Source organism: Rhincodon typus, chromosome 31 (assembly GCF_021869965.1).
Source record: "Rhincodon typus isolate 14 chromosome 31, sRhiTyp1.1, whole genome shotgun sequence".
NCBI classification, from domain to species: Eukaryota; Metazoa; Chordata; class Chondrichthyes; order Orectolobiformes; family Rhincodontidae; genus Rhincodon; species Rhincodon typus.
Window position 1 is genome coordinate 9761102 of NC_063362.1, and position 27591 is coordinate 9788692.

The 27591-nt window shown below is 39.9% G+C and overlaps 1 protein-coding gene across 1 annotated transcript in view; it reads left to right on the plus strand.

The window, feature by feature from the left end:
• The window catches only part of LOC109926557 (protein polyglycylase TTLL10-like), a 112663-nt gene that overhangs the window by 44994 nt on the left and 40078 nt on the right, over positions 1-27591 (plus strand). The window contains exon 6 of the mRNA XM_048614870.1: positions 26885-27041. Within this exon, the coding sequence (XP_048470827.1) occupies positions 26885-27041 (157 nt within the window). The remainder of the gene's footprint in view (positions 1-26884; positions 27042-27591) is intronic.

The window sequence follows — 27591 nt, forward strand, 5'->3', positions numbered from 1 at the left end:
GCTGCTTGGCCTGCTGTGTTCATCCAGCCCTGCACCTTGTTGTCTCTTGACTTCTAGCAGTACTTGATGGTAACTTTTGTAATTTGGATCACACAATGAGAAACCTTGTTGCATGAGGAAAACACCCTTTAGCCTGGAGTACAATTGCAATGAAAAGAGAATAGGACTGGAGAACCTTGATTGCCAACCAGAGTATATGCCTTCCCTTCCTTTGAAATTAATTTGGTTAAAAATAAAGTTTTCACAATTAAACAGCACTATCAATCAAAATTAGATTACAATAGAAGCAGGGAATTCCATCAAAATTCTGACTAATTTACACAACTGCAGAAATCCCACATGTGGACTTTAGCATGTTTATGCAGTTTATAGGATGTGATCAATGTAAGTACTGCGTTTACCTGAATAGATTTTCTTCTCTCATTAAATAATCAGCAAAAAGAGAGATAAAGCTTTTCCCCTTTGAAATGGATGCCTGCAAAGGACTTTCACCTCTCCATCTGAGATTAACATGGGACTTCCCAGCCTTGAAGATTAAATGAGCCATCAGGACACTGATTCTTAGAGATTCTATGGAAGATTGAGTAAATTACGTAGATGTCATTATAAGATAAATAATGCATGGACTGCAGATTTATTTCTGTTGGAAGTACCCCTGCAAAGCAACTGGTGCAAGACTTTGTCGCTTGCAACTGTTGAGATAGCATATGGTTTATAATATTCTGATCTGAAGAGCAGTAAAAATCTTGTCTCTCTTTGGATATCTTCCTTTGTAAAAATAAATATAAATTGAGACACAAATTAATGTATAAGGGACAGTTAAGTTTGTGAAATGCACAATCTGAGCAAGATGTGTATAAAAGTACGATGTAGTCTTTGGTTTGTAATGTTACATCTAAGGACAGTTTCATTTTGTGATCGAGTTAGCAATCCACTCTTGATATTCATGGCATTACGATCACTGAATTCCCCACTAATAATGTCCTGGTGGCTACCATACCTTGACCAGAAACTGAAATGGATCTGTTATGTAAAAAAATGTGGCTGCAAGAACGGGTCAGCATCTGGGAGTTCTATGTGAGTAACTCCCCCTCTGACTCCCAAAGCTTGTCCACCATCTACAAGAGACAAGTCAAGAGTACGATGGAATACTCTGCACTTACCTGGATAAACAAAGCTCCAACAACATGCAAAAGCTTAATACCATCCAGGATAAATATCCTGCTAGTTTGGCACCCCATCCACCATGAGCAATGTTTACTCCTTGCACGCTTATGCACAGTGACATCTAGAAGATGCAGTAACTCACCAATGATCCTTCCAAATCTCCGAACTCTACTACTTAGAAGGACAACAGCAACAGATGCATGTGAACACCACCACCTGTAAGTTCCCCTCCAAGCCTGCTAGAACTCCATTCCTAATCGCATTATGGATGATTGAAGACTCCACGGACAGTAGAGTTTCAAAAAGACAGTTCACCACCACCACCTTTTTTTTGGATTAATGGATGTGCAATAAGTCTTGGCCTAGCGGCCCTCCGTAAAAGAATTTCTTAAAATGAATTTTCCCCTCAGAGTGGGGATTCAGTACTTTTAGGAACTTTTTCTCTTTATATTTCTTAATTTGTTTTGAAGTTTTCTGAATATTTGTTAGGCAGTCGTTGACTTTGTACCTCTAGCATTGTGCATTTGCATTTATAATAAAAATGTACTTTTTGCAGCTTATTTGTAGATTCAAAGATGAAAACATCCATAATTGTAAAAAAAAATCAATATTTGACAAATGTTTATAAGCAATTACCCAGTTATGCTTTTGATCAAATTGTTGATTCTGAAACTATTTATAAAATAAAGTTGTTTTCGCTTTCTTCTGTATAGGTTTCAATTTGCTTTTATGACTATGAACTCTATTTATGACCACCTCTCCAGGCTGATCTTTTCTCAGATGTGTTGTTGTTCTTTTATTGCCATGTACTAATTGTGTAGTATATAGGGAATAAGATAAAAGCCTACTGCATGATAGCAGGGGACCTTACATCAGCTTCTTGTCAACGATCCGAGAGGCTTACTTTGAGTGATAGCAATGGTGTTTTAATACGTTGATGACTTTTATCAATTGTGTTAATGTATAGTGGGTTCTTGTTTTACGACACAGTCTTGTAAATTTTGCATTGAGATGAGTTGCAACTTCCCACTTCCATGATGCATGATCTATGTAGGAAAGTTGTCTGTCCCAAGCAGGACAAGGACCTGATTCAGCCTCAGTGTGTACAAGATTTTCAAGAAGTTAGCTGTTTTGCATAAAACCTCACCTGTCATGGCCAGATGCCAACTTTTTGACCAGTAAATTGAACCTCTGCTTGCATCAAGTAGATAAAATAAGATTGTGGCCTTTTATTTGACTTGTCCAGGCTGGTAGGGAGATGTCATTTCAATAGGTTATACTTAGTTTGACTTTGTTATAAATTACTGCAGATTGAGACCGTGGCATCATTTTTCTAATGGATTCTGAGTCTTCATGGCATATGTTTGTTGGAACATCGATACTTTGTTTCAGGTAGTTAATGAATCAAAGGATGACACAGAAATATGAGGGAAAATCAGAACATACTCATTTCCCTCCTGAAGGGTGGAACTGTCATTGGCACCTACTGTCGTTATGAAGGTCAGATAAATGGAGGGTCATTCTTTGAAAAGCTTAGCCTCAAAGTTTTTTTTTGGTAAAATCTTCCTTAAGGAAGATTAGGAAAATGCTTTCCCAGAATCTGAGAACAAGGCTGCTTCCTGTAGAGCTAAGAAGCAACCCTACTTCATTTTTATATAGTAAAGGATTATTTTATCATTTTATAGTTACTGGCAAATATAACTGAACGTAATACCAAGTGTGCCTAGGAGCAACTAGAAAAATTAGTATCAAGATAGCAAAGATAGACTGAAGGATAAAAAGGCTTGTCTCCCTGTTAGCTATGCGAAAGTGGCAGCTTGTCATTATAATAACAAATATCTCAGGTATATAGGTAACAAATGTGCATGTGAAAATTTACCACCTTGAATCTGCCTGTTGCTAGTCACTCTGAACACTGCAGCTTACTAATTTTTTAAAATCTGTGTGAATATCCATTCATATATGAATATTCATTCACATGTAGCATTTTTATATGCCCTCTGATTGATCCAAGCTAACCGCATGCATTAGCATTGATATGACTGGAAGGGACGAACTTTACCAGAGAAATCTCATTCCAAAAACAACAATATTGTGCCTTTAATTAGTAAAAATCTCCCAAGATGCATCACACGGGTAAAATCAGACAAAAATTGCCACTGAACTGAAGTAGGCGATATTAGACACATAACCATCATTGGCAGACTTTAAAATTAATTTGAGATGGCTCATGAATTGTTGTAATAGAGTGCAACAATAACTCTGAGCTTTCAGAAATTTATGTTCTAACTGAGATGTTAACTAGGGTGAAGGCCCATGCACCTTAAAAAGCCCAAACTTCAATTTATCTGCTGGTATACTTAAAGGTGTCAACTGTTCAATTTAAATTAATTCCAAAAAGTGTTTGCGCTTTGTTCATATAGGCATCAGCTCAGGAGACGAAGCAGTCTCTCAGAGTCTATTAATAATCCACAAGTTTAGTGTTGGCACACAGTCAAATCTGCTTTGAAAATGTAGAATGTAAATTATGTGTGAGGGCCCGAACTGACTTTGAAGTAAAATTGAGTTAAGCCTCAGGTTTAAACACACAAGGAATGGAGCAGGTCCAGGTCAGACACGCATATTATATTTTATCCGATTATGTTGTGTGAAATCAATCGAGAATGAAATCAGGCCAGGTGTAGAGCGAAGAATAGGTAAATCTTTTACTGGGAGACCTGCACCTTGTGCTGTCACAGCGTGATGCTATGAGGGTAGTTTCACATTGTATCCTGGAGTAGTTCCATTTGAAACAAGCAATGTGACTTTTTTACTGGCCCAATTTTAACTGAGTAAGTGAACGTGTTTGAATTGAGCTAAAATCAGATCCTGTTCAGCTAATTAAAGATTCAGACCCTTGAGATCGGCAAGTAATAAAATTGACAATGTCTTTGTAAAAAATTAACTCTCCATGTTTCTTCAGCATATGATATTATGTGATAGCTCAAACAAAACATAATCAACCTCGGATTTATCTCACATTTAGATCACCTTTAAATAGGTGTCTTATTTTTGCCAATGCTTTCAGCCTTTGATGTTACATAACACTCTTACTTTTGCACATAAATTGCATAATATTTAGAGCAGGTAACTTGGAGCTACTGCTGAACAACTGTGATAAATAGCTTAGAAGTCTTTGTTAAAATGGAGTATGCTTTTCCTCAACCTGCAATGATTATCGCATTTAACCTTGAAGGTAATTATTACACATTGTGTCCTTCCTTCGTTTTGTATCAGTTAGATGCACTTCATAAACTTTGACCTCCTACAGGCATGCTGATATTGTTCTACCTTCACCCCATGAAGTTAATGTTACTCTGACCCTAGAATTGTTGACTTGGTTTGATTAAAAGCTGTGTAGCAGAGGCATTTTTCCAATAGAACAGCACTGTTTCATTTTATTTTTCTCAGTTGAAAGGTGACACACTCCTTCAATTCAGGACCGAGATTTGCATACTTGTAACGTTTCAAAAAAAAACTACTTCCTTGCACTAGTTTAGTTAACATTAGCCCGTTTGTGTTGTGTAGATCAGAAAGGATGCAGTTTTGAGATGTTGGTGGTGCCATCACTTTTTCCCTAATTGGCCTAATCGACTACCTGTTGCAGATGAGCAATAGCCTTTGCTATATTGACCCTGCCTCCAGCAAGATTGTTCAGAAAAAAAGGTGGCTAACTGGATGTACTTTTCACAAATTTTTACTGGTCCTGCATCCTAACTTCTCTCTGCGAGGTCAGGAAATTTCAGCCCAGCCTCTGAGTTTTGTATCATCCTTGTCTCTTATTTGCATCTTCTCCAATACTTGTTTTAACATGGAGAAAATTATAATGGCTAACCAGACAGTGCTGCTGTAAAGAATCATATATATTTTGTAGTGCATGTTCCCTGATAATGCTGCATCTGCTCCCGAGCATCTTGTTCTTTGTATCTTAATATTTTGCAACTTGATTCTAACTTGTAAACTCAAGCTGGCATGATATTACTTGTGCTCCCATATCCAAATGGTGTAATTGCATCGTTCAGATCCCAGTTTGCTAATACCCAAACTGTCTAATTTGCTTGATTTGGCACTAGTACATACACATAAATTTCCTCAGTGACATTTCTTCCACAGATTCCATCTGGAAATGTTTTGCAATGTTAGAGCTGGAATCAAAGTTATTTCAGCCACACCTAGGTCTGTGTGGTAACATGGTGCAAACTATTTCCTCATTATTGAATCTGTTAGCTTTACTGGGTAGAATTTCAGACTTCTGATATTACTTAATTCTACAATATAGGCTCTCAGTGGAGATGTGTCTTGCACTACTTTTGAGAACTTTTTCAGACTGCTTGCTGTCAATCAGCCTTTTAAGTACTAATGATCTGCTCTTCAATATCAGAAAATAACACAACATGGAAGAAAAAAACAAATTCACCAAAATATTTATACTGTTGGAATTAAAATAAAGCTTGTAATGGGCAAGGGTGAAATATCTGTTTATTTTTCACTGGCATGGATCATCTACTACTCTGTTCACTCGCAACTTGTTTGAGTTTTGAGGTAATGCACAGGTGCCTATTATACATTGCTCTGAGTTTCCCATTGACTGATGTGCCAGTAGTAATAAAAGCTGGGTTACAGCATGACATTCTCAGGGTTTAAGCTCACTAAGCCAGCACAAGATTAATAAAAGCCTGCACATGGCCCTGGAAATGAGATTTAACATGAGGTGACTGGTACACTATCATGGCAGAATTTTAGTCCAAACGTTTTAATTTGAGAACTGGATAAACCTGTCTGCCTAGCCTGGCCTCACCTTGCTAGGGTTGACTGTCTCAGAAATGATCTGTGGGTTTGTCATCTTGTAATGTTGATACCAGGATGGTTGCTTGACCTTTTGGGGCTTTCAGCCTTTATTAATAATAAAAAAAAACAGTTTCACCTGCCAACCATTAACACAGCTGCTAAATCTAAACTCCACTCCAGTGATTGTGCCCCAGAAATTCTTCAGGCATTTTGAGATTTGTCTGCCAGTTATACAAAGGAATGCAGTTTTAGTGTCAGCCCTGTTATTATGTATGACTCTAAATTTTAGATGGTTGTGGTTGGAAGAAAATTTTGAACTCTCAAGAATTTATTTACATGATTTTCATTACACAGGGTTATAAAATCTTCTTGAGAAATTTACAATGTTAAAAAATGCAATGTTAATGCAAATTGCAACATTAATTAATAGCAAGTTGTATGTTCTTGGAACGCTATACAACTTTGGTTGTAAGGGAGCCATTTGTTTTCTACATGTAAGTTTCAACCTTTTTTGTTCAGTTATGGAATGTGGACAAGGCGAGCATTTATTGGTCATCCCTAACTGCCCTTGAGAAAATGGTGATGAATTGCCTTCTCAAACACCTACAGTGTAATTTGTAGATAGTCCCATGGTGCTGTTAGGAAGTGAGGTCCAGGATTTTGACATGACAGTTTCCCAGTCAGGATGATATGTAATTGGAGTGAAATGTGCAAATGGTGATATTCCCATGCACCTGCTACCATTGCTCCTGGCTGGAGAAACTCTGTGATTGAAAGGTGCTATCTTAGAAAATACATAAAACCTCTATAATGTGGGGATATTTGGCAGCACCTCTATTGAACTACAGGCAAACTTGATTAAACATCATAGCAGCAATTATTTGTTGGAGCACCTCACCTGTCCATTAGCTATGATACCATAGGTGCAGAACCACAAACTGAGAATGTACATATATTTGTTGATGTTTTGACTATTGCTGGGGTACAGTTGCATGGATATCAGTATCTACCTAGAATCTTGCCCAAGCTTTGTCTAGGGTAGGTATTACCATTTACCATTTTCACTGTTGTTTAGGAAAATAACTCAGCATGTTTAATGACACTGTTTCTTTGATAGTTTTACATTAGTTCTGATGAAGTTCAAGAACTTGTATCTCTTTATATTGAATTATCAATATCGTAATATCCATAATGCATGGTGTGTGACCTGTCAGATTTAGAAGACTTATTTCGTAGAATTGTACAGAACAGAAAGAGGATATCAATCCATAAGATCATGAAAAATTGGAACAGGAGCTCCTCCGCTTGATAAGGTCATGGATGGTCTAAGTATGGCCTTTAGTGCCCTTTACTGCTGACCTCATAACCCTTGACTCCCTAGTCAATCTAAAATCTCTACAACTAAGCCTTGAGTATATTCAATGATGCAGTCTCACAGCTCTCAGTGGAAGAGAATCCTAGAGACCAACGACCTTACAAGAGAAGGAATTCTTCCTCATCTCCATCTTAAAGGGGAGACTCTTATTTTGAAACAGTGCACCCTAGCTTTAGATTCCCCTATGGGAGCAATTTTAAACTTTCCTATAATAAAGAGGCATTTTCCTCCATCAGAATAATTACCTATTTTGCCAGTTGTGTGAGAACACAAGTTGTCTGAGTGTGAGATTCTTGAAAATCTACTACAAGCTTCTTGTTTTCAACCTGCAAGCCTCATTTGCATTGTTTGACTGCTAACTTCTCGACTTTCAGTTCAGTACTCTCACTAAAGTAGTTAGACTGTGTTGATTTTGTTGTGTTCTGAGCTGTTCAAGTTTGTTGCTGTGTTCAACTTAAAATATTGCAAAGGCATTCTGTGTATCCATGAGTGCAACAATCTGTTCTTGTAGGCTTAGCCTTAAAAACTCTAGTATTTCTTGCCACTTCCATCTGCCACCTCAGATCAACAATTTCTACACATTACATATTAACATGATCCACTTTGGACTTAAGGATGTCTTTCTCTCTGGATAACTTCTTATTAACTATCTGATGTTCTCATATTTCTTCTCGTAGCCTTTGCTGAGGATTGAAACTTTTCTCTAAACATGTCAAACTCACATTGATGTTCTCTGTGCATGATTGCAAAAATTTGTTGCACACAATTAGCTTATGCCAGTGTAGGTGTTGTCCCTTTCACCCTGCCTGATGCTTCAATGGTCTTGAATTTATTTCAAAACCTGAGACCTTTACCATGCATGACTAAATATCTCTTTCAAACTCCATATTCTTGATTCTGTCGTAACTTTATGAGCAGTAGTCACTTTTAAATCCTCACCAGCTTTCATTAATGATTGAACTGAAACAATGTTACCTTATTGCTTCTCAATATTTTGTTCTGGAAGGAACTTCATCCAGTTATAACTGCCGTTGCTGTTGGTGCATCATCTTAGCTCTGTACAATGCATAGGTAACTTCTTCATTATCTTCTTCAAGAAAGGCTGATTCTCTTCATAAGAGAACTCAGTTGTCAGGTACCATGTCACCTGAATCCAAAAGTGCAGCAAGGCCTGAAGTTTCTGATTCAAGTAAATGAATGAGTTGTGTGCTGGGTTCCTTCTCTGTAAGTATATTATGAAAGGGCAAACCACAATCTGGAATGCACTCTGCTGGCTAGGTACTGACATCTTTGTTTTCTTGTTCTTTCTTATTTTAATACTGTTTTAAGAAAATAGAGGGTCTACCTGTCCCTCTTGCAAAGCTAGGACTGAAGTGTTTGCCAACTGAAGGATGTCTAAAGCTATAATATCCGCAAGATGCACTGTACTATCTACAAGATGCACTGCAGAAATTCACCAAAGATCCTCAGACAGCACATTCCAAACCCACAACCACTTCTATCTAGAAGGACAAGGACAGCAGATACATGGGAATGCTATCACCCAGAAGATGCCCCCCAAGCCACTCGCCATCCTGACATGGAATTATATCGCCGTTCCTTCACTGTTGCTGGGTCAATATCATGGAATTCCCTCCCTCATGGCATTGTGAGCCAACCCACAGCAGGTGGACTGCAGCGGTTCAAGAAGGCAGCTCGTCTCTGCCTTCTCAAGGGCAAGGAGGGACAGGCGACAAATGCTGACCAGCCAGCGATGCCCACGTCCCACAAAAATGAATAAATAAAAAGAAATACAAGCAGCTCCACTTAATAAAGAATCGTAGTGATTATGAATTATGTATAAGCTCCCTGTAATCTTTTTTGTTGTGGTAAAGTGAAGCAGACATCTGGCTTCTTACTCTACTCTTGAGCCACAAAGCTGCAAAAAGTTTATTGGAAGAGGGTCTCCAGATTCCTGCTTTCTCTTCAGCTATTGTACAGGTTTTCCCACTCCATAAGTCCTAAATATGCTTCAAAGCATTCCGCACTTCTACTGCTATTTCCATGAAGATATGTTTACTAACTTCTTTCCCGAATGGACCTTGCTTTGATTTCAAGGTGAATTGAACTTGCCCGAGAATCTCTCACCTGCTGAAAAATTTATGTGTCCTATCAACTCCTTTCAAAGTCACAAAAGCTCATCCAAATCACCCTTTAACTTTCTGCATGCAAAGGGCAGCATGGTGGCTCAGTGGTTAGCACTGCTATCTCATACCACCAGGGATCCGGGTTTGATTCCAGTCTTGGGTGACTGTCTGTGTGAAGTTTGCACATTCTCCCTGTATCTGCGTGGGTTTCCTCTGGGTCCTCTGATTTTCTCCTACAGTCCAAGGATGTGCAGGTTAAGTGGATTGGCTAAGCCAAATTAATTGTCCCATAGTGTCCAGGGATGTGCAGGCTAGGTGCGTTAGCCATGGGAAAAGTGGGGTTTTAGTGGAGGAGAGATGGGATGCTCATCAAGGAGCAGTGTGGACTCGATGGGCTGTTTGACCTCTCTCCAAGCTGTAGGAATTCTGTGATTGAAAGGGATACAAACCTTGTTTATGTAACCTCTGCTCCTAAAGCACTGAAAATATTTTAGTAAATCTGCACTTTTCTCCTTCTAAGACCAATACTGCCTTTCTAAGGTGCGGTGCATCAAACTCACGCAGTTGCCGAGTTGTACTAGCCAATACTTGCCCATATCACTAACTGGTCTCTATGGATGTTATGTCCCCATTTCAAAGGCATGGTATCACCATCCCAGTGAAAACCCACCTGTCACTCAGCTCCTCTTTAACCTCTCATTTCTTTCTAATGCTTTTACATACAACATTACAACTTAACTCTGTGTCCACCACTCCCATAGCCACCTTAAATCTTTTTAGTCTTGTTTCTGTCCTGCTCACAATACCAACACCTTTGATGATTGTGATGGATTGATGACCACACATGACATCTTGGCTAAATTTAATTTCCTTACCCAGGTATGAAACATACTAAAACACACCTAGGGATGTTTTGCAATGTTAAGGGCACATGACGTATGAATACAAGTTGCAAATGTTCTTATTTAGTGATAGCATTTATTCTTTATAAGGCAAGGGGAAACTATTTTGGACTTTTTTAAGCAGTTTTCCTTGTAGACACCTAGAGATGGTGATGATTTCTGGGTTGAAATTTTGCTTCAGAGTGTGTGGGAAGCAGGATGTGGTGCTGAACCTGCCCAATGAGCACCCAGCTGGAATTTTGACCAGTATATCATGGCTCATGGAGATAGATTACCCTGTCCATTTCAGGTGAAGCAGACATGCTTTCCAACTTAGCAGGCCAATCAGAGAACTTGCAGTTTGAGAGGAGCAGCAGCCTGCAATAAAGGATAAGTAATCATGAGGGTGCTTGAACATAGATATGCCTTCTTGCTATATTTGTAAACTTAAATGAAAGGAAGCCGGACCTGCATTGTGGGGGAGTTGAGGGTAGTGGTCGAAGGGATGAGGTGAGGAAAATCTCAACAAGATTGTCCTGATATGAGTTCGCACCAGGGCAGGCAGGGAGGGGCTGTAGGACTGTTTGAAGACAGCTCGCCAATGACTGCCCATCCCCAGGCAGCAAAGGTGGGCCCCCATTATTTTGGAAATTTGCAGACTGACTGGAAAGTAGTGGAAAATCCCATCTTAGCCAAAATGGCCAGCACAGGGTAGAGGACTGGTGCAGGTATTTTTGGATCCTCTCTGCCTTGTTCTTGACATCACCAGGGCCTGAAAATTCAGCTGCCTGTGTGTCTACTTTACCAAAACTCCACCGATTAAAAGGTAAAAATCAATTACACACAGCTAAAGCGGCAGTCAGGTTAAAATATGAGTTAGAAGATAATTATTCATTGCTCCTGCTTTGCTGTCCTGTTATGATCTAATCTGGACTATTTGATTAAATCCTCAACATGTTTGGCAACCCTTCTATTGTTTTTCATCAAACATCTGACATAGCATTAATTACATCACAATGTGTGGTCACAATGACATGTTGCACACTCAGTTTCTCCCAAGTAAAAATATGTTTGTTGAGTACTTTCTAATGGAGACAATGCCTAATTGATTCTCTCCCCACCATTCACAATGACAAGAATTCATCATGACATTTGACTTCATGTTTGATCAGTGTGTTTTTAGGATTGATTCCAGGCAGGATTTGTTCCCAAAATAGAGGTGAATTGGATACTGTGAATCTTTTCAAATGTTGTTCATATAGCTGCCGCAGATCAAACTTACAGCATTGTTTGCAGGTTTTATTTTGCAAATTTTCCATGTATCAGCAACAGACATATCTGCAGTGTACTTTATCATGGTTGTCTGGTAGTATCCCTTTAAGAAAGGTTTGTGTGACTGACTGTCAGTGGTTACTATGAGCATCATAGTGGCTCAGGAGGACTAGTTTAAAGATATTATGGCATCGGAGCAAGGAGTTTCCAATACAAGAAATTTAGAGAACTTCCTCGTAGATCTGTCCACACCACGAGACGTAACTTCTAAGGAGCCATGTGGTTCTCCAGGTTAGTGTTTAACCTTAAGCAACACTCTGGTAAACAAAATAGACATTATACAGTGTGAAAATTGTGTAAACCTCAAAAGTACCATCTAGCCCAGGCTACATTGTGCTTACATTTAGAAGTTGTCAGAGATTCATTCACCCCTACAATGAGTGAATTGTTTGTTAACAAAGTATACCAACAGACACAAATCTTCAGACCTTTTAGTCGAGGACTTTGTAGCACCTAACTGAGACCCCACCAATCTGCTCTGGAGGATGTAAAAGAGCGCCAGACAGTATTTCAAAGAAGGGAATTATTCCCCGTCTTGACCAATATTTATCACTTATCAAACTCAGATTACCTGGTTGTCACCACTTTTCCTGTTCATGGGAGTTTGCTGCGTACAAATTGGCTGCCACATTTCCTATATTACAGCAGTGACTTTATTGGTGATAAAATGCTTTGAGATGTTTGTGGGTCTTGAAAAAAAGCAGTATAAATTCAAGTCTGTCTTTATTTCTAAATCCCTCTGAAGTATATTGAAAATTTGAGACTTTGTCAACAGGGTAAAACTTATTTCCTTTTCTGCTGACAAATTAGATCATTTACTGGGCTGATCAAAAGACGATAAGTATAGGAGCAGAATTAGGCCATTCAGCCCACCATTCAATCATGGCTGATATAGTTCTCAACCCCATTCTCCTGCCTTCTCCTCATAACCCTTGATATTCCTGCTAATCCCTTTCTGTCAGTCAGTCAATCCTCTATCCATGCCAGTACCTTGTCCCCTAACAGCATGCGCTCTTATCATATTTAGTAGCCTCCTGCGTGGAACCTTGTCAAAGCCTTCTGGAAATCACCTGCACTGGCTCTCCTAATTTGAATTTGCTCGAAACCTCTTCAAAGAATTCTAACAGATTTGTCAGGCGTGACCTCCCGTTCATAAAACCATGTTGACTCAGTCCTATTTTACCACATACTTCCAAGTACTCCTCAATCTACTCTTTTATAAAGGACTGTAAAATATTACCAACGACCAATGGCTATCCTAACTGGCCTATAATTTCCTCCCTTTGCCTCCCTCCCTTCTTCAACAGTGGTGTTAAATTAGTCATTTTCCAGTCCTCTGGGACTGTTCCTGACTCCAGTGATTCCTGGAAGATCATCACCAATACCTCCACAATCCCCTCTGCCATTTCCTTCAGAACTCTGGGGTGCTGTCCATCTGGTCTGGGTGATTTATTCAGCTTCAGAACTCTCAGCTTCCCCAGCACCTTCTCCTCTCTGATGGCCACTACACTCACCTCTGGCCTGACTCTTTTGACATTCTGATTTTCACCATGAAAACTGATGCAAAGTATCTATTCAGTTCCTCTACCAGTTCTTTGTTCCCCCTTTACTACTTCATCAGCCTCATTTTCCAGTGGCCCAATGTTCCCTCTTGCCTCTCTCTTACCTTTTATATACCGAGAAAAACTCTTGTAATCTTCTTTTCTATTACTAGCTAGCTTACCCTTATATTTCACCTCCTCCTTCTTTCTTGCTTTTTAGTTGTCCTCTGCTGGTTTTTAATGGCTTCCCAGTCCTCTGATTTTCCACTAATCTTCATCACATTCTATGCTTTTTCTTTGGCTTTTATGCTGTCTCTGACTTCCCTTATCAGCCATGGTTACCTCATCCTGCCCTTAGTATGTTTCTTCTCCCTTCAGATGAATTTCTGATGCCCCTTCTGAATTGCCCTTTAAAGTCCTGTTATGGATCAGACCAAATCCCAGTGGCACGGTGGCTCAGTGGTTAGCACTGCTGCCTCACAGCACCAGGGACTAGGGTTCAATTCCACCCTTGGGCGACTGTCTGGTTGGAGTGTGCATATTCTCCCCGTGTCTGCATGGGTTTCCTCCCACAGTCCAAAAATGTGCAGGGTAGGCAGTTTGGCCATGCTAATTGCCTGTAATGTCTAGGGCTGTGTGAGTTAGGTGGATTAGCCATGGGAAATGCAGGGTTAGGGGGTGGGATGCTGTTTGGAGGGGTGGTGTGGACTTGTTGGGTCGATTGGCCTCTTTCCACACTGTAGGGATTCATGATTGCCTAGACTCTAACTTTTATCTTATTTAAGGGCAAGTGTTCCAGATGTAATTCAATTGGTTACACCACCTGGCTTTAAGAAAACAGCTTTCATTCCTACCCTACAGTTAAAATACAAGCAAAAGAAAGAAGAATTGATAAAACTTTAACTCTTCTGGAAAACTTAACAGAATTATAGTTAACTAGAATTAACTAGTAAATACTGACTGTTACAATATAATAACATCCCGTAAACACAAACTTGGCAAAGGCAAATTCAGTAAAATAGATTATCTTGCATGCGAAGTACCTCTAGTCCAGGAGAAACGAACACCAAGAGAAACTCTGGTAGAGACAGAGGTATGGCAGCTTCCACAACCAGCTTCAAAAACCCCAACAACTACTGAAAGCCAAACTAAAATCCTGGGTCTGCGGGAGCCTGACTGTACCCATTTATGCTGCTTCTGTTGTTCCAACTTTTAAAAAGGCCTCACAAGCTGTTTACTTTATTGGCCTGGAAGAGACAGCTATTGCTGAAAACCTCTCAAAACAAACCAGGACAAAATACACCTCTTAAAGCCATTGGATTGTCACAGCTCCCTTTCGAATCAACTGTTGCCAGCTCCTCCCTCATGTCTTTGTACTTACCTTGACTCAAATGTAATACAGTTACATCTGATTTAAACTTCTCCCTCTCAAACTGCAGGGTGAAATCCATCACGTTCTGGTCACAGCCCTGTCGGGGTTCCTTCACTTTAGGCTCCCCGATCAAGTCCGCCTCATTACACATCACCAAACCCCGAAATGCCTGTTCCCTTGTGGGATCTACCACTGACTGTTCCAAAAGACCATCATGTAGGCATTCTACAAAATCATTTTGTTGGGATCTGCTACTAACCTGATTTTCCCTGTCCACCTGCATATTGAAGTTGTCTATGACAATTGTAATAGTGCCCGCACTATTTTCCAGGGATGAGGCACTTTAGATACAAAGAAAGATTAGAGAAATTGGGCTTATTCTCCTTGGACTGGAGAAGATTGAGGGGAAACCTTATTGAGGTGTTCAAAATTTTGACAGGGTAAGGAAAGATATTCTGTTTCCACGAGTTGGTATGTCAGTAACTAGAGGTCACAATTTCAAGATTGTCAGCAAGGCAGCTGGGAGTGGAATGACAAGAAACTTATTTACTCAGAAAGTTGTTACAATTTGGAATGTGCTGCCTGGGAGAGTGGTGGAGGCGGATTCAGAGGAGATTTCAAATGAGAGATGGATAAATATTTCAAAGTGATGAAATTAGAGGACCACAAATATTGAGCTGGAGAATGGGACTACTTAGGTAGCTCTTTCAGGAACTGATATGGACATGGTGGGCTAAATGGCCTTCTTCTGTAAAACTCTATGCTTCTATGATTTCGGTGTCAAAGATTTATGCTATTTTGATTTTATCCTTATCTAGGCAGTGCTCAGCTATCGTGACTTTTACACAAGTCTACCTTACAAGTATTGATTGGGATAGATACTGCAGCGGTACCCTGGGTAGCATTGCTAACGTACCTTCACCAGCATTAGTGACTTAACTTGATACTGTCATTATAATTTGGGATGGGATCCACTGTTAATCATATAATAGCCAAAATTTCCATTCCCCACTTCTGCTGGTGTAAAGGAAACTCTGTAGAATATCCAGGCTTTAAAATCCTCTCTTACATTCAATCAAATGAATAGGATGTTCCAAAATGATTACTCTTGTACTCCAGTATATAAAATGATGAGAAAAATAAGATAAAGTATGATGTTTAAATAATTTGTGAACTGTCAGAATTAAAGACTATGCTGGACTTCAAGCAAAATTGGGTCTAAATTGTATTTGCATTGGGTGGGTTTTTTGCAGGTGGTCCTCCAGAAAAGTAGTAAGATAGGAGCAGACAGCTATGAAAGTCAGTGTCAAGTTTCAAGGTCCCAGGAGCTGAATGCTCGCTGCAAGAAGTTCAATGATAAATGATCTAGATCAGTTATTGCATCTTCAAATGCCACATCCTACCAATATCACTACTAATCGCAGAGACACAGCTCAATTCACCCCACCTCACATTCATACACTGAATGTTGCTGCAAGCCTCAGGGCTTGAATACATTGCCAACTATTTGACCGTGACAATTACATGAGCCAAATAGATAGCAAGATACTGACTGGCATACTTCCATCTTGTTTGCAGGACAAGGTGGCGCTAAATTGAAGCCAATAGGAGTTAACTGGAGGGGGACAGCTGCACCGGCTTATCCTGGTCACCATGGAGGAAATGGTGCTGGCCATTTTTGAGCTACCCATTGCTGAAACCAGCACTAGCTTCAAAATCATTGATGCTTTTCTGAAATAGTGTCAATGGACTGATCACTCCTATTATGTTTGGTGAAGTTGAGAGGGGACGTTGGGTGGAACGTTGAGCTCCAATTTGACATTGCTGGGGTTAATCTAGCACATTGTGGTTTGGTGTCATAATTTGCTTCTTTGTTTACAACCATATGGCAGTCACTGCATGCATGCTAATGCCAATGTCACAAGTGTGTGGCTGTGTGCGTGTATATTGTGTAGCACAGATGATATTTTGGAGTTATAAGGTCTAAACAACAACAGCCAACAAACCCAAACATTCACCCACCAGTTTGCATTTGCGTGTTTCCTGCGTTGGTGATCATGCTGAAGGTGTAGAAATGATCCATGTAGAATAAGAAGATACTAGTTTCTAAGTCCAGTCAAAGATGACTTCATTTATCTTAGTCACAACGTTAAAGCTTGCTTTTGGCCTCTAGAATAGGAACAGAAAATATGTGTCAATTTTCCTTTTCCTAACTATGCTGCAATGACCCCTCCAGCTCTCCCATACTGTGGGAGTGGCCAATGTTCCCTCAAAGTTTTTTTTTTTACTGGCTGTGCAGGATGTGCAGCAGCAACATCCAGAATTGGAAGTCAATGCCAATGCCAATGGCTGTACTTGGGACATCAGAATGACAGCGTGCATGTGCAGCTGCGTAGCTTTGAGGGAACATTGTCCCCATCCACCCACAGCAACATCCTCTGAAAATGTCATATTACTTTCACATATACCCTGTTGATACTCAGCTCAACCACTATATCTCTTGACCAACATTTGCTGTAAGTTGTGCGGCCGAGCAGTCACAGTGAGAATCTGCGTGCACCAACTGGCATGCTGATGTCATTCCCAGCATTAAAGCTTAGTTTCAGTAGTCCCTGCCGCAGAGAAAAACAAAACATGCGTGGGAACATAGCTCTTGACCCTTCCACTGTCCCTAAACTGTCAGACTGTTTGACATCAGATATTTGAAGAGTCATAATTACTGCAACAAGTATTGGGAAGATCAAATATATTGTCTTAGGTTCTCACAACAACTCCATTTCCTTGGTACTAGCCCTATCTCAACTGTCTGAGGCCAAGCTAGATTGTTCACAACATTGGGATGAGCTTCTGACTATACATTCTTGCCATGTCTATGCCTATTTCCACTTTAATGACTGGCCAGAATCACCCCTATCTCAGTTATTCTGCTGCTGAAACCATAATTGATGCCTTTATAACCTCCAGACTTGGCTACTCGAACATGCTCCTGGCTGGTTCCCCATCTTCCATCCTCCATATGACAGTGGTCATCCAAACTTTGCTACCTGTGTCCATAGTCCCAGGGTCCCAATGGCTCATCACAACTGCTTGCTGACTTATATGAACTTTTGATCAAGCCACTCCTTAATTTTAACATTTTTGTCCCTGTTTTCAAATCTCTCCATGGCCTCACCCCTCCCTCTCTCTGCAATCTCCTCCAACTCTACAACCCTCTGTATATTTCAAGTGCTCCAATTCTGGTCTTCTAAGCACCCAAAGATTTAATCACTATACCAATGGTAGTAATGCCTTTTGTTCCAAAGTCTTGAATCTGGTATTCCTTTTCACAACCTTTCTGTCTCACTATTTCTCTTTGTCCACGTGTAAAGCATTCCATTAAAAACTACCTCTTTAACCAAACAGTTGGTCATCTGATCTCATATTTTATGTGGCTTGGTCTCAAATTTTGTTTAATAAGCCTTGTGTGAAGCACTTTGGATTTTTTACTGCTCTAAAGATGTTATATCAATGTAAGTAGTTGTTGCTGTGTCTGTGTGTTTGTATATGTGTAGCTGCTGGGGAGTAGATCAGATTCCATAGACTACACTCATTGCCAACACTCACCATTGAAGCTCAGAGATGACCAGTTGTCTGATATGTCAGGGTGGTGTGACAAGAGCCCATTGAGCTATACGCTAGTGCAGAGTCAGTCTGTACAGTTAAGAATAGGGCGAAAATTAGCAGAAAAACAAAACCAGCTGATGCTGATTTCATTGCAACCGTTTCTGACATGTTAATTTGCTGTTATATCACAAAGGCATTTAGGCATCTATTCACTATAATTTTCAATTAATCACAGAGAGGCAAAGTCACTTAAGTGGCATAAGTAAACATTTTCAATTGTAGACTAACTTGTAATTCTGTACTAACTGGACTGGACATGTTATTATGAGGCAGGACCCAATTTCAATAACCAGATATTTCTCATTTATGCTATCATTAAATAGCTTTCCAAGATACATTTGGAGTTTGCTGCCATATTATTAGAAGACTATCAACGATTTCTGTTCAATTTGCATTACCTCTTCAATCCCATCTTCATTTGGAGGTGTATCATCTTCACAGCAGATGCACCTATGCAATATCTTGCATTTTCACATTGGTCTCACCAGGAAGTGTTACATTTAGGAAAAAAAAGACTTGTGCTCTCCAACTCAACATTTTAATGCTCACTGTATTGTTACAACCATGCACTATTCACAGGTATAGACCTGCCCAAAACAAAAATATGCAAATATATAGCATCATTAACATGTTAAATTTCCCAAGGTGCTTCGCAGGAGCATTGTCAAACAAAACTTGACATCCGGCCACATAAAGAGTTCTAAAGATAGCTGATCAAATGTTTGGTCAAAGATAAGTGTTAAGGAATGTATTTAGGTGAAAAGGAGATGCAGACAGGTTTAGAAAGTATATTCTGCAACTTAGGGTTTTGGATACAGAAGGGACTCCTCTTGACCCAAGCCTGAAATGTTCCTCCTTCTCCTCCTCCTTTTGCCCCATATCCCCAAACCTCTTGTTGGTTGAAAAATGTTTGGTTGCTCTCTGTGGCTGTAGTTAAATCAGATCTGCATATAGATGAATGAACGTTAACAGTTTGATGTAGTTCTAGATGGGACAGCATAAATCTTTAAGCTGTCAGGTGAGGAGAGATGAATTTCCTCCCCTTGGTTTTTCACCCACTTGTTGGTCACAACAAGGTCAATTTGAAAAGGATCCCTCACTAATATCTTTCTTCCAGACTCAAATGAGCTTATGTTTCAAAACAAGCCAATTTAACCAGGCATTGTTGAGTTAACAAAAAAAATGAGTTTATTAATGACTAAATACAAAATAGTAACACAACACATATGCAAAACAGAGCAGAAATAGGAGGCGATTTTAAAAAAATGAAATGGTTCGTATGTGGAATGAACTGGCAGAGGAAGTGGTGGATGCAGGTATGGTTACAACATTTAAAAGACATTTGGATAGGTAAGTTAATAGGAAAGGTTTGGATGGATATGGGTCACATGCAGGCAAGTAGGACTCGTTTAGCTTGGCAACATAGTGGACATGGACTGGTTGGACCGAGGGTCTGTTTCCATGTTACATAACTGTATGACTCCATATACAATGAGTGTTATATAACTGTGTGACTCCATATACGATGAGTGTTATATAACTGTGTGACTCCATATACGATGAGTCTTCCGATGGTTTACCAAGAGCAAATAAAGTAACGTTGTGGCCACTATTGAATTGGACCACCAAGCACCGGCTTCTGGTGCTCTGATTCCTTTTAATAGTGATTGAATTCTACCATTCAAAGTGAGACAGAAATTATTCCCTTTGGTCTACCTGCAGTGCAGGAGTACTTACAGCAGCTGTCCTCAAAGTTGTGGTCCTCACAGTACCCTTGTTCCCACAGCAGGACATCTGGCCAATAACACACATACACACTGACTAGTGCTGCAATCAATTTTTAACCTTGTTTCTTTATTTATTCCTGGACAGGAGGTGTTTTTAGCCCCGTTGCTATCTCTTCTTAAGTTTTTCCTGGTCTGAAACTTAGAGCTGCCCCTTCCCATGGGCTTCATATGCAATCACTGAATTTATATCCACAATGTTTCTTTTCTGCAGTAATCATCTTTTTAAAAGAACACATTGTGGGATTAAAGGTATAGAATGACTATAAATACTGAAGGGTTCTGATCCATCATCACAATAGCAGACTTTGTTGACCATAATTATTCCCAGGAGATGGTAGAAGAGAACATCCCTGGAACCCCACACACAGTTCCATGTGATCTGATGTTGTGAGATAACTCTTTACACACTTGCTCAGTAGTTTCTCTCAAAATGAAGGTATAGTTAACCCACTTTACTCCACAGTGCCATGTATGCTTCATCATCTCCTAGTACCTCTGACTTCTGATGCCTTCGGTTGATTGATTCATGTTCCAAATTCCAATCCCAGAAAGCAACAAAACAGCATAACCTGCAGGTAACTGTATACCTTCATCTGGGCAGTACTCTGGAGAAATAATAATTATTTTTACCTAGAGATGATACCATAGCATTGACTTAACCATTACACTAAGTTGATGATTCAGTGTAAAAGATGCATGAACAAATCTGGAGGCATGTCTTCCAGAGTGACAGAGCTGCTGCTCCAAGGAGACAAATGCTGTAGGGGACAAACTAATCCAAATCTTGCTGACAATGAGGAACGATCATAGGGTAGATTGACTATGACCTGTGAAAGAAATGCTTTAAAAGAGCTGATTGACATTTCCCTTGCTTTATATTTTCTTATGTCCAAGGAAATTTTTAAGAGTTTGTCTGACTGTAGGAATATTGCACAGAAAATTGAGTAATGAGAATAAAATTAACATGTCTGCCACACTAAGTATAAAAAGTACTGTTGGAATATCTCATCCGAAGTAGAATCGATGATTACAAAAATAGATTTATGTTAATGCTGAGCATGGAACAAGATGAATGCTGGTGATATTGGATAAAAACAATTGGATTGTCATGTAGCTGCTTTTTACCTGCTCTGTCCAGAGCTCTGTGTTTCTGCACCCAACTTCTGATTTAACCATCATGTGAAACGTGGAATGTGCCTGATGTGGAAGACTTCCAGCGCAGCATAGGATCAATGCTGGAGACCAAACCCACCACCATTTAGACCATAAGACCAAAGGATATAGGAGCAGAATTCATCTAGTTGGCCCATTGAGTCTGCTTCACCATTCAATCATGATGGATAATGTTTCTCAACCCCCTTCTATCTTCTCCCTGTAACACTTGATTTCCTTACTAATCAATAACCTATCTATCTCTGTCTTAAATACACTCAATGACATGGCCTCCACAGCCTTCTGCAGTAATGCGTTTCACAGATTCACCACCCTCTGGCTGAAGAAATTCCTCCTCGTCTCAGTCCTAAAGGGTCATGCCTTTAATCTGAGGCTGTGCCTTTGGGTCCTAGTCTCTGCTACTCGTGGAAACATCTTCTCCACATCCGCTCTATCCAGGCATTTCAGTATTCTGTAAATTTCAAGGATATGCATCCTCATCCTTCTAAACTCTATAGAGTACAGACCCAAAGCCCTCAACTGTTCCTCAAATGACAAGCCCTTCATTCTTGGGATCATGCTTGTAAACTTCCTCTGGACACCCTCCACAGCTGGCACATCCTTCCTTATATATAGAATCATACATAATGGAAACAGATCCTTCGGCACAACTCATTCATGCCGACTAGTATTCCTAAACTGAACTAATCCTACTTGCCCATGTTTGGCACATATCCCTCTAAATCTTCTGTATTCATGTACCAAATGTCTTTTAAATGTTGTAATTGTACCTGCCTGTACCACTTCCTCTGTATGGGGCCCAACATTGCTCACAATATTGGTCTGACCAAAGCCTTAAACAGCTTCAGCAGTACATCCCTGCTGTTGTATTCTAACCCAATTGAACTGAATGCTAACATTGCACTTACCTTCCTAACTGCTAACTGAACCTGCACGTCCACTTGAAGAGGATCCTGAACTACAACTTTTAAAACCCTTTGTGCTTCAGATTTCTGAAGCCTTTCCCTGTTTAGAAAATAACATATGCCTCTATTCTTCCTACCAAAATGCATAACCTTTACAGCAGTAACTGCCACATTCTGGAGTTTATAGGCCTTCTATGCGAAGGTGCAAAAGAAGGTAAATGTGTACGAGTAAGGATGGCGCCTAGGTGGTTTGATGGGCTGAGTGGTCTTTATCATTTCATGCTTATTGTGACATGAGATTTGAATACCTACAGAAGGTACAAATATCATGACGCATGGATTCTTTATTTCATTGGCATCAAACAGGAAGGGAAATTAAGGAATGACAAAGAACAATTTCCAGTGTGCAGATGGAACAGAGTCTACGGGTTACTGGGATGTGGAATCCTTTGTTTATCTGCTCCCCTCCTTCCCATCATCCCTCCTTCCATGAAAAACCATATTTTTTCCAGTGAAAGTCCAAACGGCTGCTCCAGCTGCTCTCCCTCACTGTCACCACCTGCTGGTGGAGGTCCTGGCAAACTGCTCAGCTCCCTTGCTCAGTGCCCCCTACCACCATCGTCACCTGCTGCTGGAGATCCCATTACATTATTGTAACAGCATTGTATTGAATGGCAGATCACATTCAATGGGCTGAATGGCCTATTCATGCTCCTGTTTTCCATGTTTCTATATTTCTGTTGTGTAGTGAATTGGAGCTTTGTGAGTATTTCACACATAATAGCTGCTATTAAGGTGCTTCTCATCATCAAAAAGTGTAGTATTTACTGTTGTGTAGCAATTGATGTGAATACAATTTCATTTTGCTGAAGTCTTTTAAAAGAATTTAGTCACACATTATTTTAGACACACTTTATGTATGGATCAAGTATAGGGCTGCTCTGAAGTTTGAAACAGTGCTTTGCAAGTTAGACTTTTTATAAAAAGGTGGAGTCTTTGAAAATGTACCACAGAAGTAATCATACATGCATCATTTGTGCAATTTTAAGCTACTTTCTTTTAATCCTTCTTTGACCCTGTGTTTTCACCATACACATGAAAAAATTCCATATGAAACTGTAATTGTTGGCAATCACTCACTAATGAGTATAATTGACCATCACTGATTTTGCGAGTGTGGTGGTATAACTCCTCCAGGAGCTGCCTTGTGTGGGTTATATGTTAATGTCACACATCATGAGAGACACGGTCCTTGACAAAAGGTAGATCCACTTCCAGCGTCAAAGAAACCTCAATGACTGGGGATCTCCCTACTGCTGCAACCTACATTCACCATCACAGCTGTTGATATCCAACAAATATCTTCTGTCTGAATCACCGTTAAATACTTGTTTTGGATTTTGTTTTAGAATGAGTAATATACTATTGATGATAAAAACAGTATAATACTGACTACACTTCAAAAGATCTTCATTGGCCTTGTAATGCACTGAAGACATGAAAGGCACTATATAATTAGACCTCTCATTTCTTTAAACAGGTAAACTAATTAAATGTATAAGAATATTTCACGCATTCAAACATATATCCTGTTGCTTTTCTTTACTTACTCTTCTTTAGGGTAAGGAAGGGAATTTTGTTACCCTAGCCGATGTCTTCAGGCATGTTTTGTGACTAGTCAGCAGACTCCAAAAGTGTGATCTGATGGTTTATTCAAACTGTGTGAGCTTCATAGATTTTGGCAGCATTTCTTCAATGGAATAAAATCACTGAAGGTGCCCATTACTTGAAATAGTAAATCCCTGAAAAGTATTTTTAGGAATTCCATCTGGGACTTCCAATGACTGTTTAAACACTGAAATCTACACAGTCATGGCTTTTGACTTCAGTAGGGCCCCTTTGATTTTATTGTTATTTTATAATAACAGCTGCTGTGACCTTTGAGCTAGGCTCATTGATTTTAATGTATTGCTGCTCCTGTTTCTTTCATTAGGCCCCAAAATTTAGGCTGATATCCATTTTTGACACGTTGCGCGTCCTTGAGTTTGCTTTGTTGTGGCTCTGTCTATTTAGCTTTTCTGGCAATGCTGTGGAAACAAGCTTGTTTGTTTGGGTAACTTCTATCATTTAAGGAAACAAACTCTCATGATTTGGTGTAGAGTCGGAGGTGGTGGGATGACTAGTGGTTAGTTGGTAAATGCTGGCAGTAAGAAAGATGTTATTTGGAACAGTAGCTTCTGATTGGAGCCCTTTCAAAATACCTGTAAGAAACACACAGCACTTTTCCAAGGATTACAATTTCCGTGGTTTGAGGGAAATAGATTGCATGACCCCTGAGCTAACGCAGAGGTAAGTAGTTTCTTGATAAGCAAGATCTCAAAGGTCAGCATGAGTAGGCGGGAATATGATGTAGTTGGATCAGCCATGATCTTATTAAATGACAGTGCATGCTGTAGGGGTTGAGAGGCCATTACTGCTCCTAATTTGAATGCTCATATCAAATCAGGTTAGAACCAGCCCTATTACAATCTGACAGTTGAGAAGCCAAGTGTTCGTCCATGAACTATTATTATTATCAGGGTGTCTGTAGAAAATAAGAACAGGAGTAGGCTATTTGGCTCTTTGAGCCTGCTCCACCATTCAAAAGGATCATGGCTGATCATCCAACTCAATACTCTGTTCCTACTTTCTCCCACATCCTTTGATCCCTTTAACCTTAAGATCTATCTCTAACTCCTTCTTGTAAACACTAGATGTTTTGGCTTTATCTGCTTTCTGTGACGGAGAATTCCACTCGATCACCACTCTCTAAGTGAAGAAATTTCTCCTCATCTCAGTCCTAATTGGCTTATCTTGTATCCTTAGACTGTGACCTCTGATTCTGGATTCCCAAATCATTGGGAACGTTATTCCTGTGTTTACACTGTCTATCCTGTTAGAAATTTATAGGTTTCTATGAGATTGCCCTCATTCTTCTAAACTCCAGCGAATACAATCCTGACTAATTCTATCTCTCTCCACGCATCGGTACTGTCATCCCAGGAATCAGTTGGTAAAGCTTCATTGCACTCCCTCCATAACCAGAACATCTTTCCTCTGATAAGGAGACGAAAAAAACTGCACGCAATATATCAGGTACGGTCTCAACAAGGAAGGCCCTGTTCAGTTGCAGCAACTCATCCTGTACCCAAATGCTCTCACTCTGAAGGCTAACACACCATTTGCCTTCTTCACTGCTTGCTGCACCTGCCTGCTTACGTTCAGCAAGCGTTGAGCACAGACACCCAGCTTCGTTGTGCCTCTCCCTTCCCAATCTATCGCCATTCAGATAATAATCTGCCATCCTGTTTTGGCCACAAAAGTGGATAACTTCACGTTCATCCACATTATATTCAATCTGCCATGTATTTAACTGCTGATTCAACTTGTTCAAATCATAGTGAAGCACCTCTGCATCCTCCTGACAGTTCGCTCTCCCAACCAGCTCTGTCATCTGTAAAGATGGAGATATTACACTTAACTCCCTCATCTAGACCATTAAATGTGATAACTTTTAGGACCAGTACAATATACAAAGAAAAAGCCCACAAAGGGGTTTTAATTAAGGAGGTAAGGTGCAGGTCAGCCATAACCTAATTAAATTGACTAACATGTTTGAAGGACTGAATGGCTTGTTCCTGCTCATATTTCCTTATGATTGACAAAACTGGACAGTAACCAAGAGAAATAGTTACTTCAGACTCTGAAAACAGTTATTTGCACCAAGATTAATCTTTCAACTGTAGGGTGGGGAGTTCGTTTCAGAATGCAGCATTTGCTTCTGGTATTAAGTTTTTTTTCAGAACTCCTCTCTGTTCAGGGGAAGCTGGGCTGAAAATACTCCCTAGCCAGATTACCCAAGGAATCTGCAGTTGCCCAGGTTGGCAGGAATTCCCAATCCCTGATCTGCTGCAGAGCCCTTTTCCCACTGAGTGCAGAGGACTATTTCCAAAGGTCCCCAGCTGTGTCTTGGGAATGATTTATTACGTTAAAGACACTATATAAATATATGTTGTTGTTGTGGTGTCCTTTCACACTTGCTCGGCAGGCAGTCACTCTGCTTGGATGTCAGAGATGAGTCAGTGAATGTTATTTAACTGAGACCCTGTCATTTGTACAGTAGAGAGTTAATTATACCATTAGTCCAAGAACAGCTACTGACCATGCAAAAAGCACTAGGTAGTAGTGACATCAGATAGTGTGGAACTGGAGCCCAAGTCTGTGATAGTCACTTTAATCCCACAGAACCATAGGGCTGCTTTCACATTAGAGAGGGGCAACCAATGGTGATTTAACCTGATGGTCACCACGCCTGAGATAAGGGGTGAGGTCAAGAAGGTGGGATCTTCATGAGGATTTAAAGTCTGTAAGGCTTCAACAGTTATGTCCTCTCTTTCCATGTCTTGTGAATACTTATGTTTAATAAAACAAATCAACATTCCCTTCTAAGACTCACATTACTGCATTGTTGAAATCGACAGAGCTTCATGTTCCTGCCAGTAGGCTGCCCATGCCCTCCCTGCTCATTTGTTGTGATCAAGTATGTGGTCCATTGCTTAAGGACGATTTGGGCAAATATTGCAAAAGGCACTAACGAGTGAAAAATTATGGAAATTCATTATTAAAGTGGTCCTACTAACTTTGTAACTTACCTTTTACTCTTCATTTCTCTGAATTGCCTCCTGGTAAACATTAGGGCCTTCCAATACACAGTCGGAGGCATCAGAAAGTGGAAAGCGAACTGGCAGTGCTAATCAGAAAACAGGAGACAAGTCGATTAATGGCAAGAAACAAGACGAGAGTAAAGAACAAGGCCCTTTCTACTACATTGGAGGCACGAATGGAGTTGCACTGTATGTATCAAAATAGAGTTTTATTATACGTTGAAACACAGATCAACAAACCCTGGATTGATGAGTGGATTGACTACAATAGATGTTGTTCAATAGATATCAGTTCATCTGATTTCAACTTTTTAACTTTCTTTTAACAAACCAACCTCTATAGTACATTTATTTTATAATAGGCTGGATCGTATGTCTGTAACTTGAGTAGAATCCAGTTTTGTCCTCATATGCCAACGTAGTTTAAGGTCAGAAATTACACGACACCAGGTTATAGTCCAACAGGTTTATTTGAAAACACAAGCTTTCCGAGTCTTACTCCTTCTTCCTCTCTCACTAACACCTGAAGAAGGAGTAAGACTCGGAAAGCTTGTGATTTCAAATAAACCTGTTGGACTCTAACCTGATGTTGTGTGGTTTCTGATCTCATCCATCCCAACCCAACACCAGCACCTCCACATCGACGCAGGTTAAGTGGGCTTAGTATATGGACCAGAATTTTCATTAATATTATAACAAGGTCAAGCTCCATATCTCTAGCAGTTCATCTCTCTCCCTG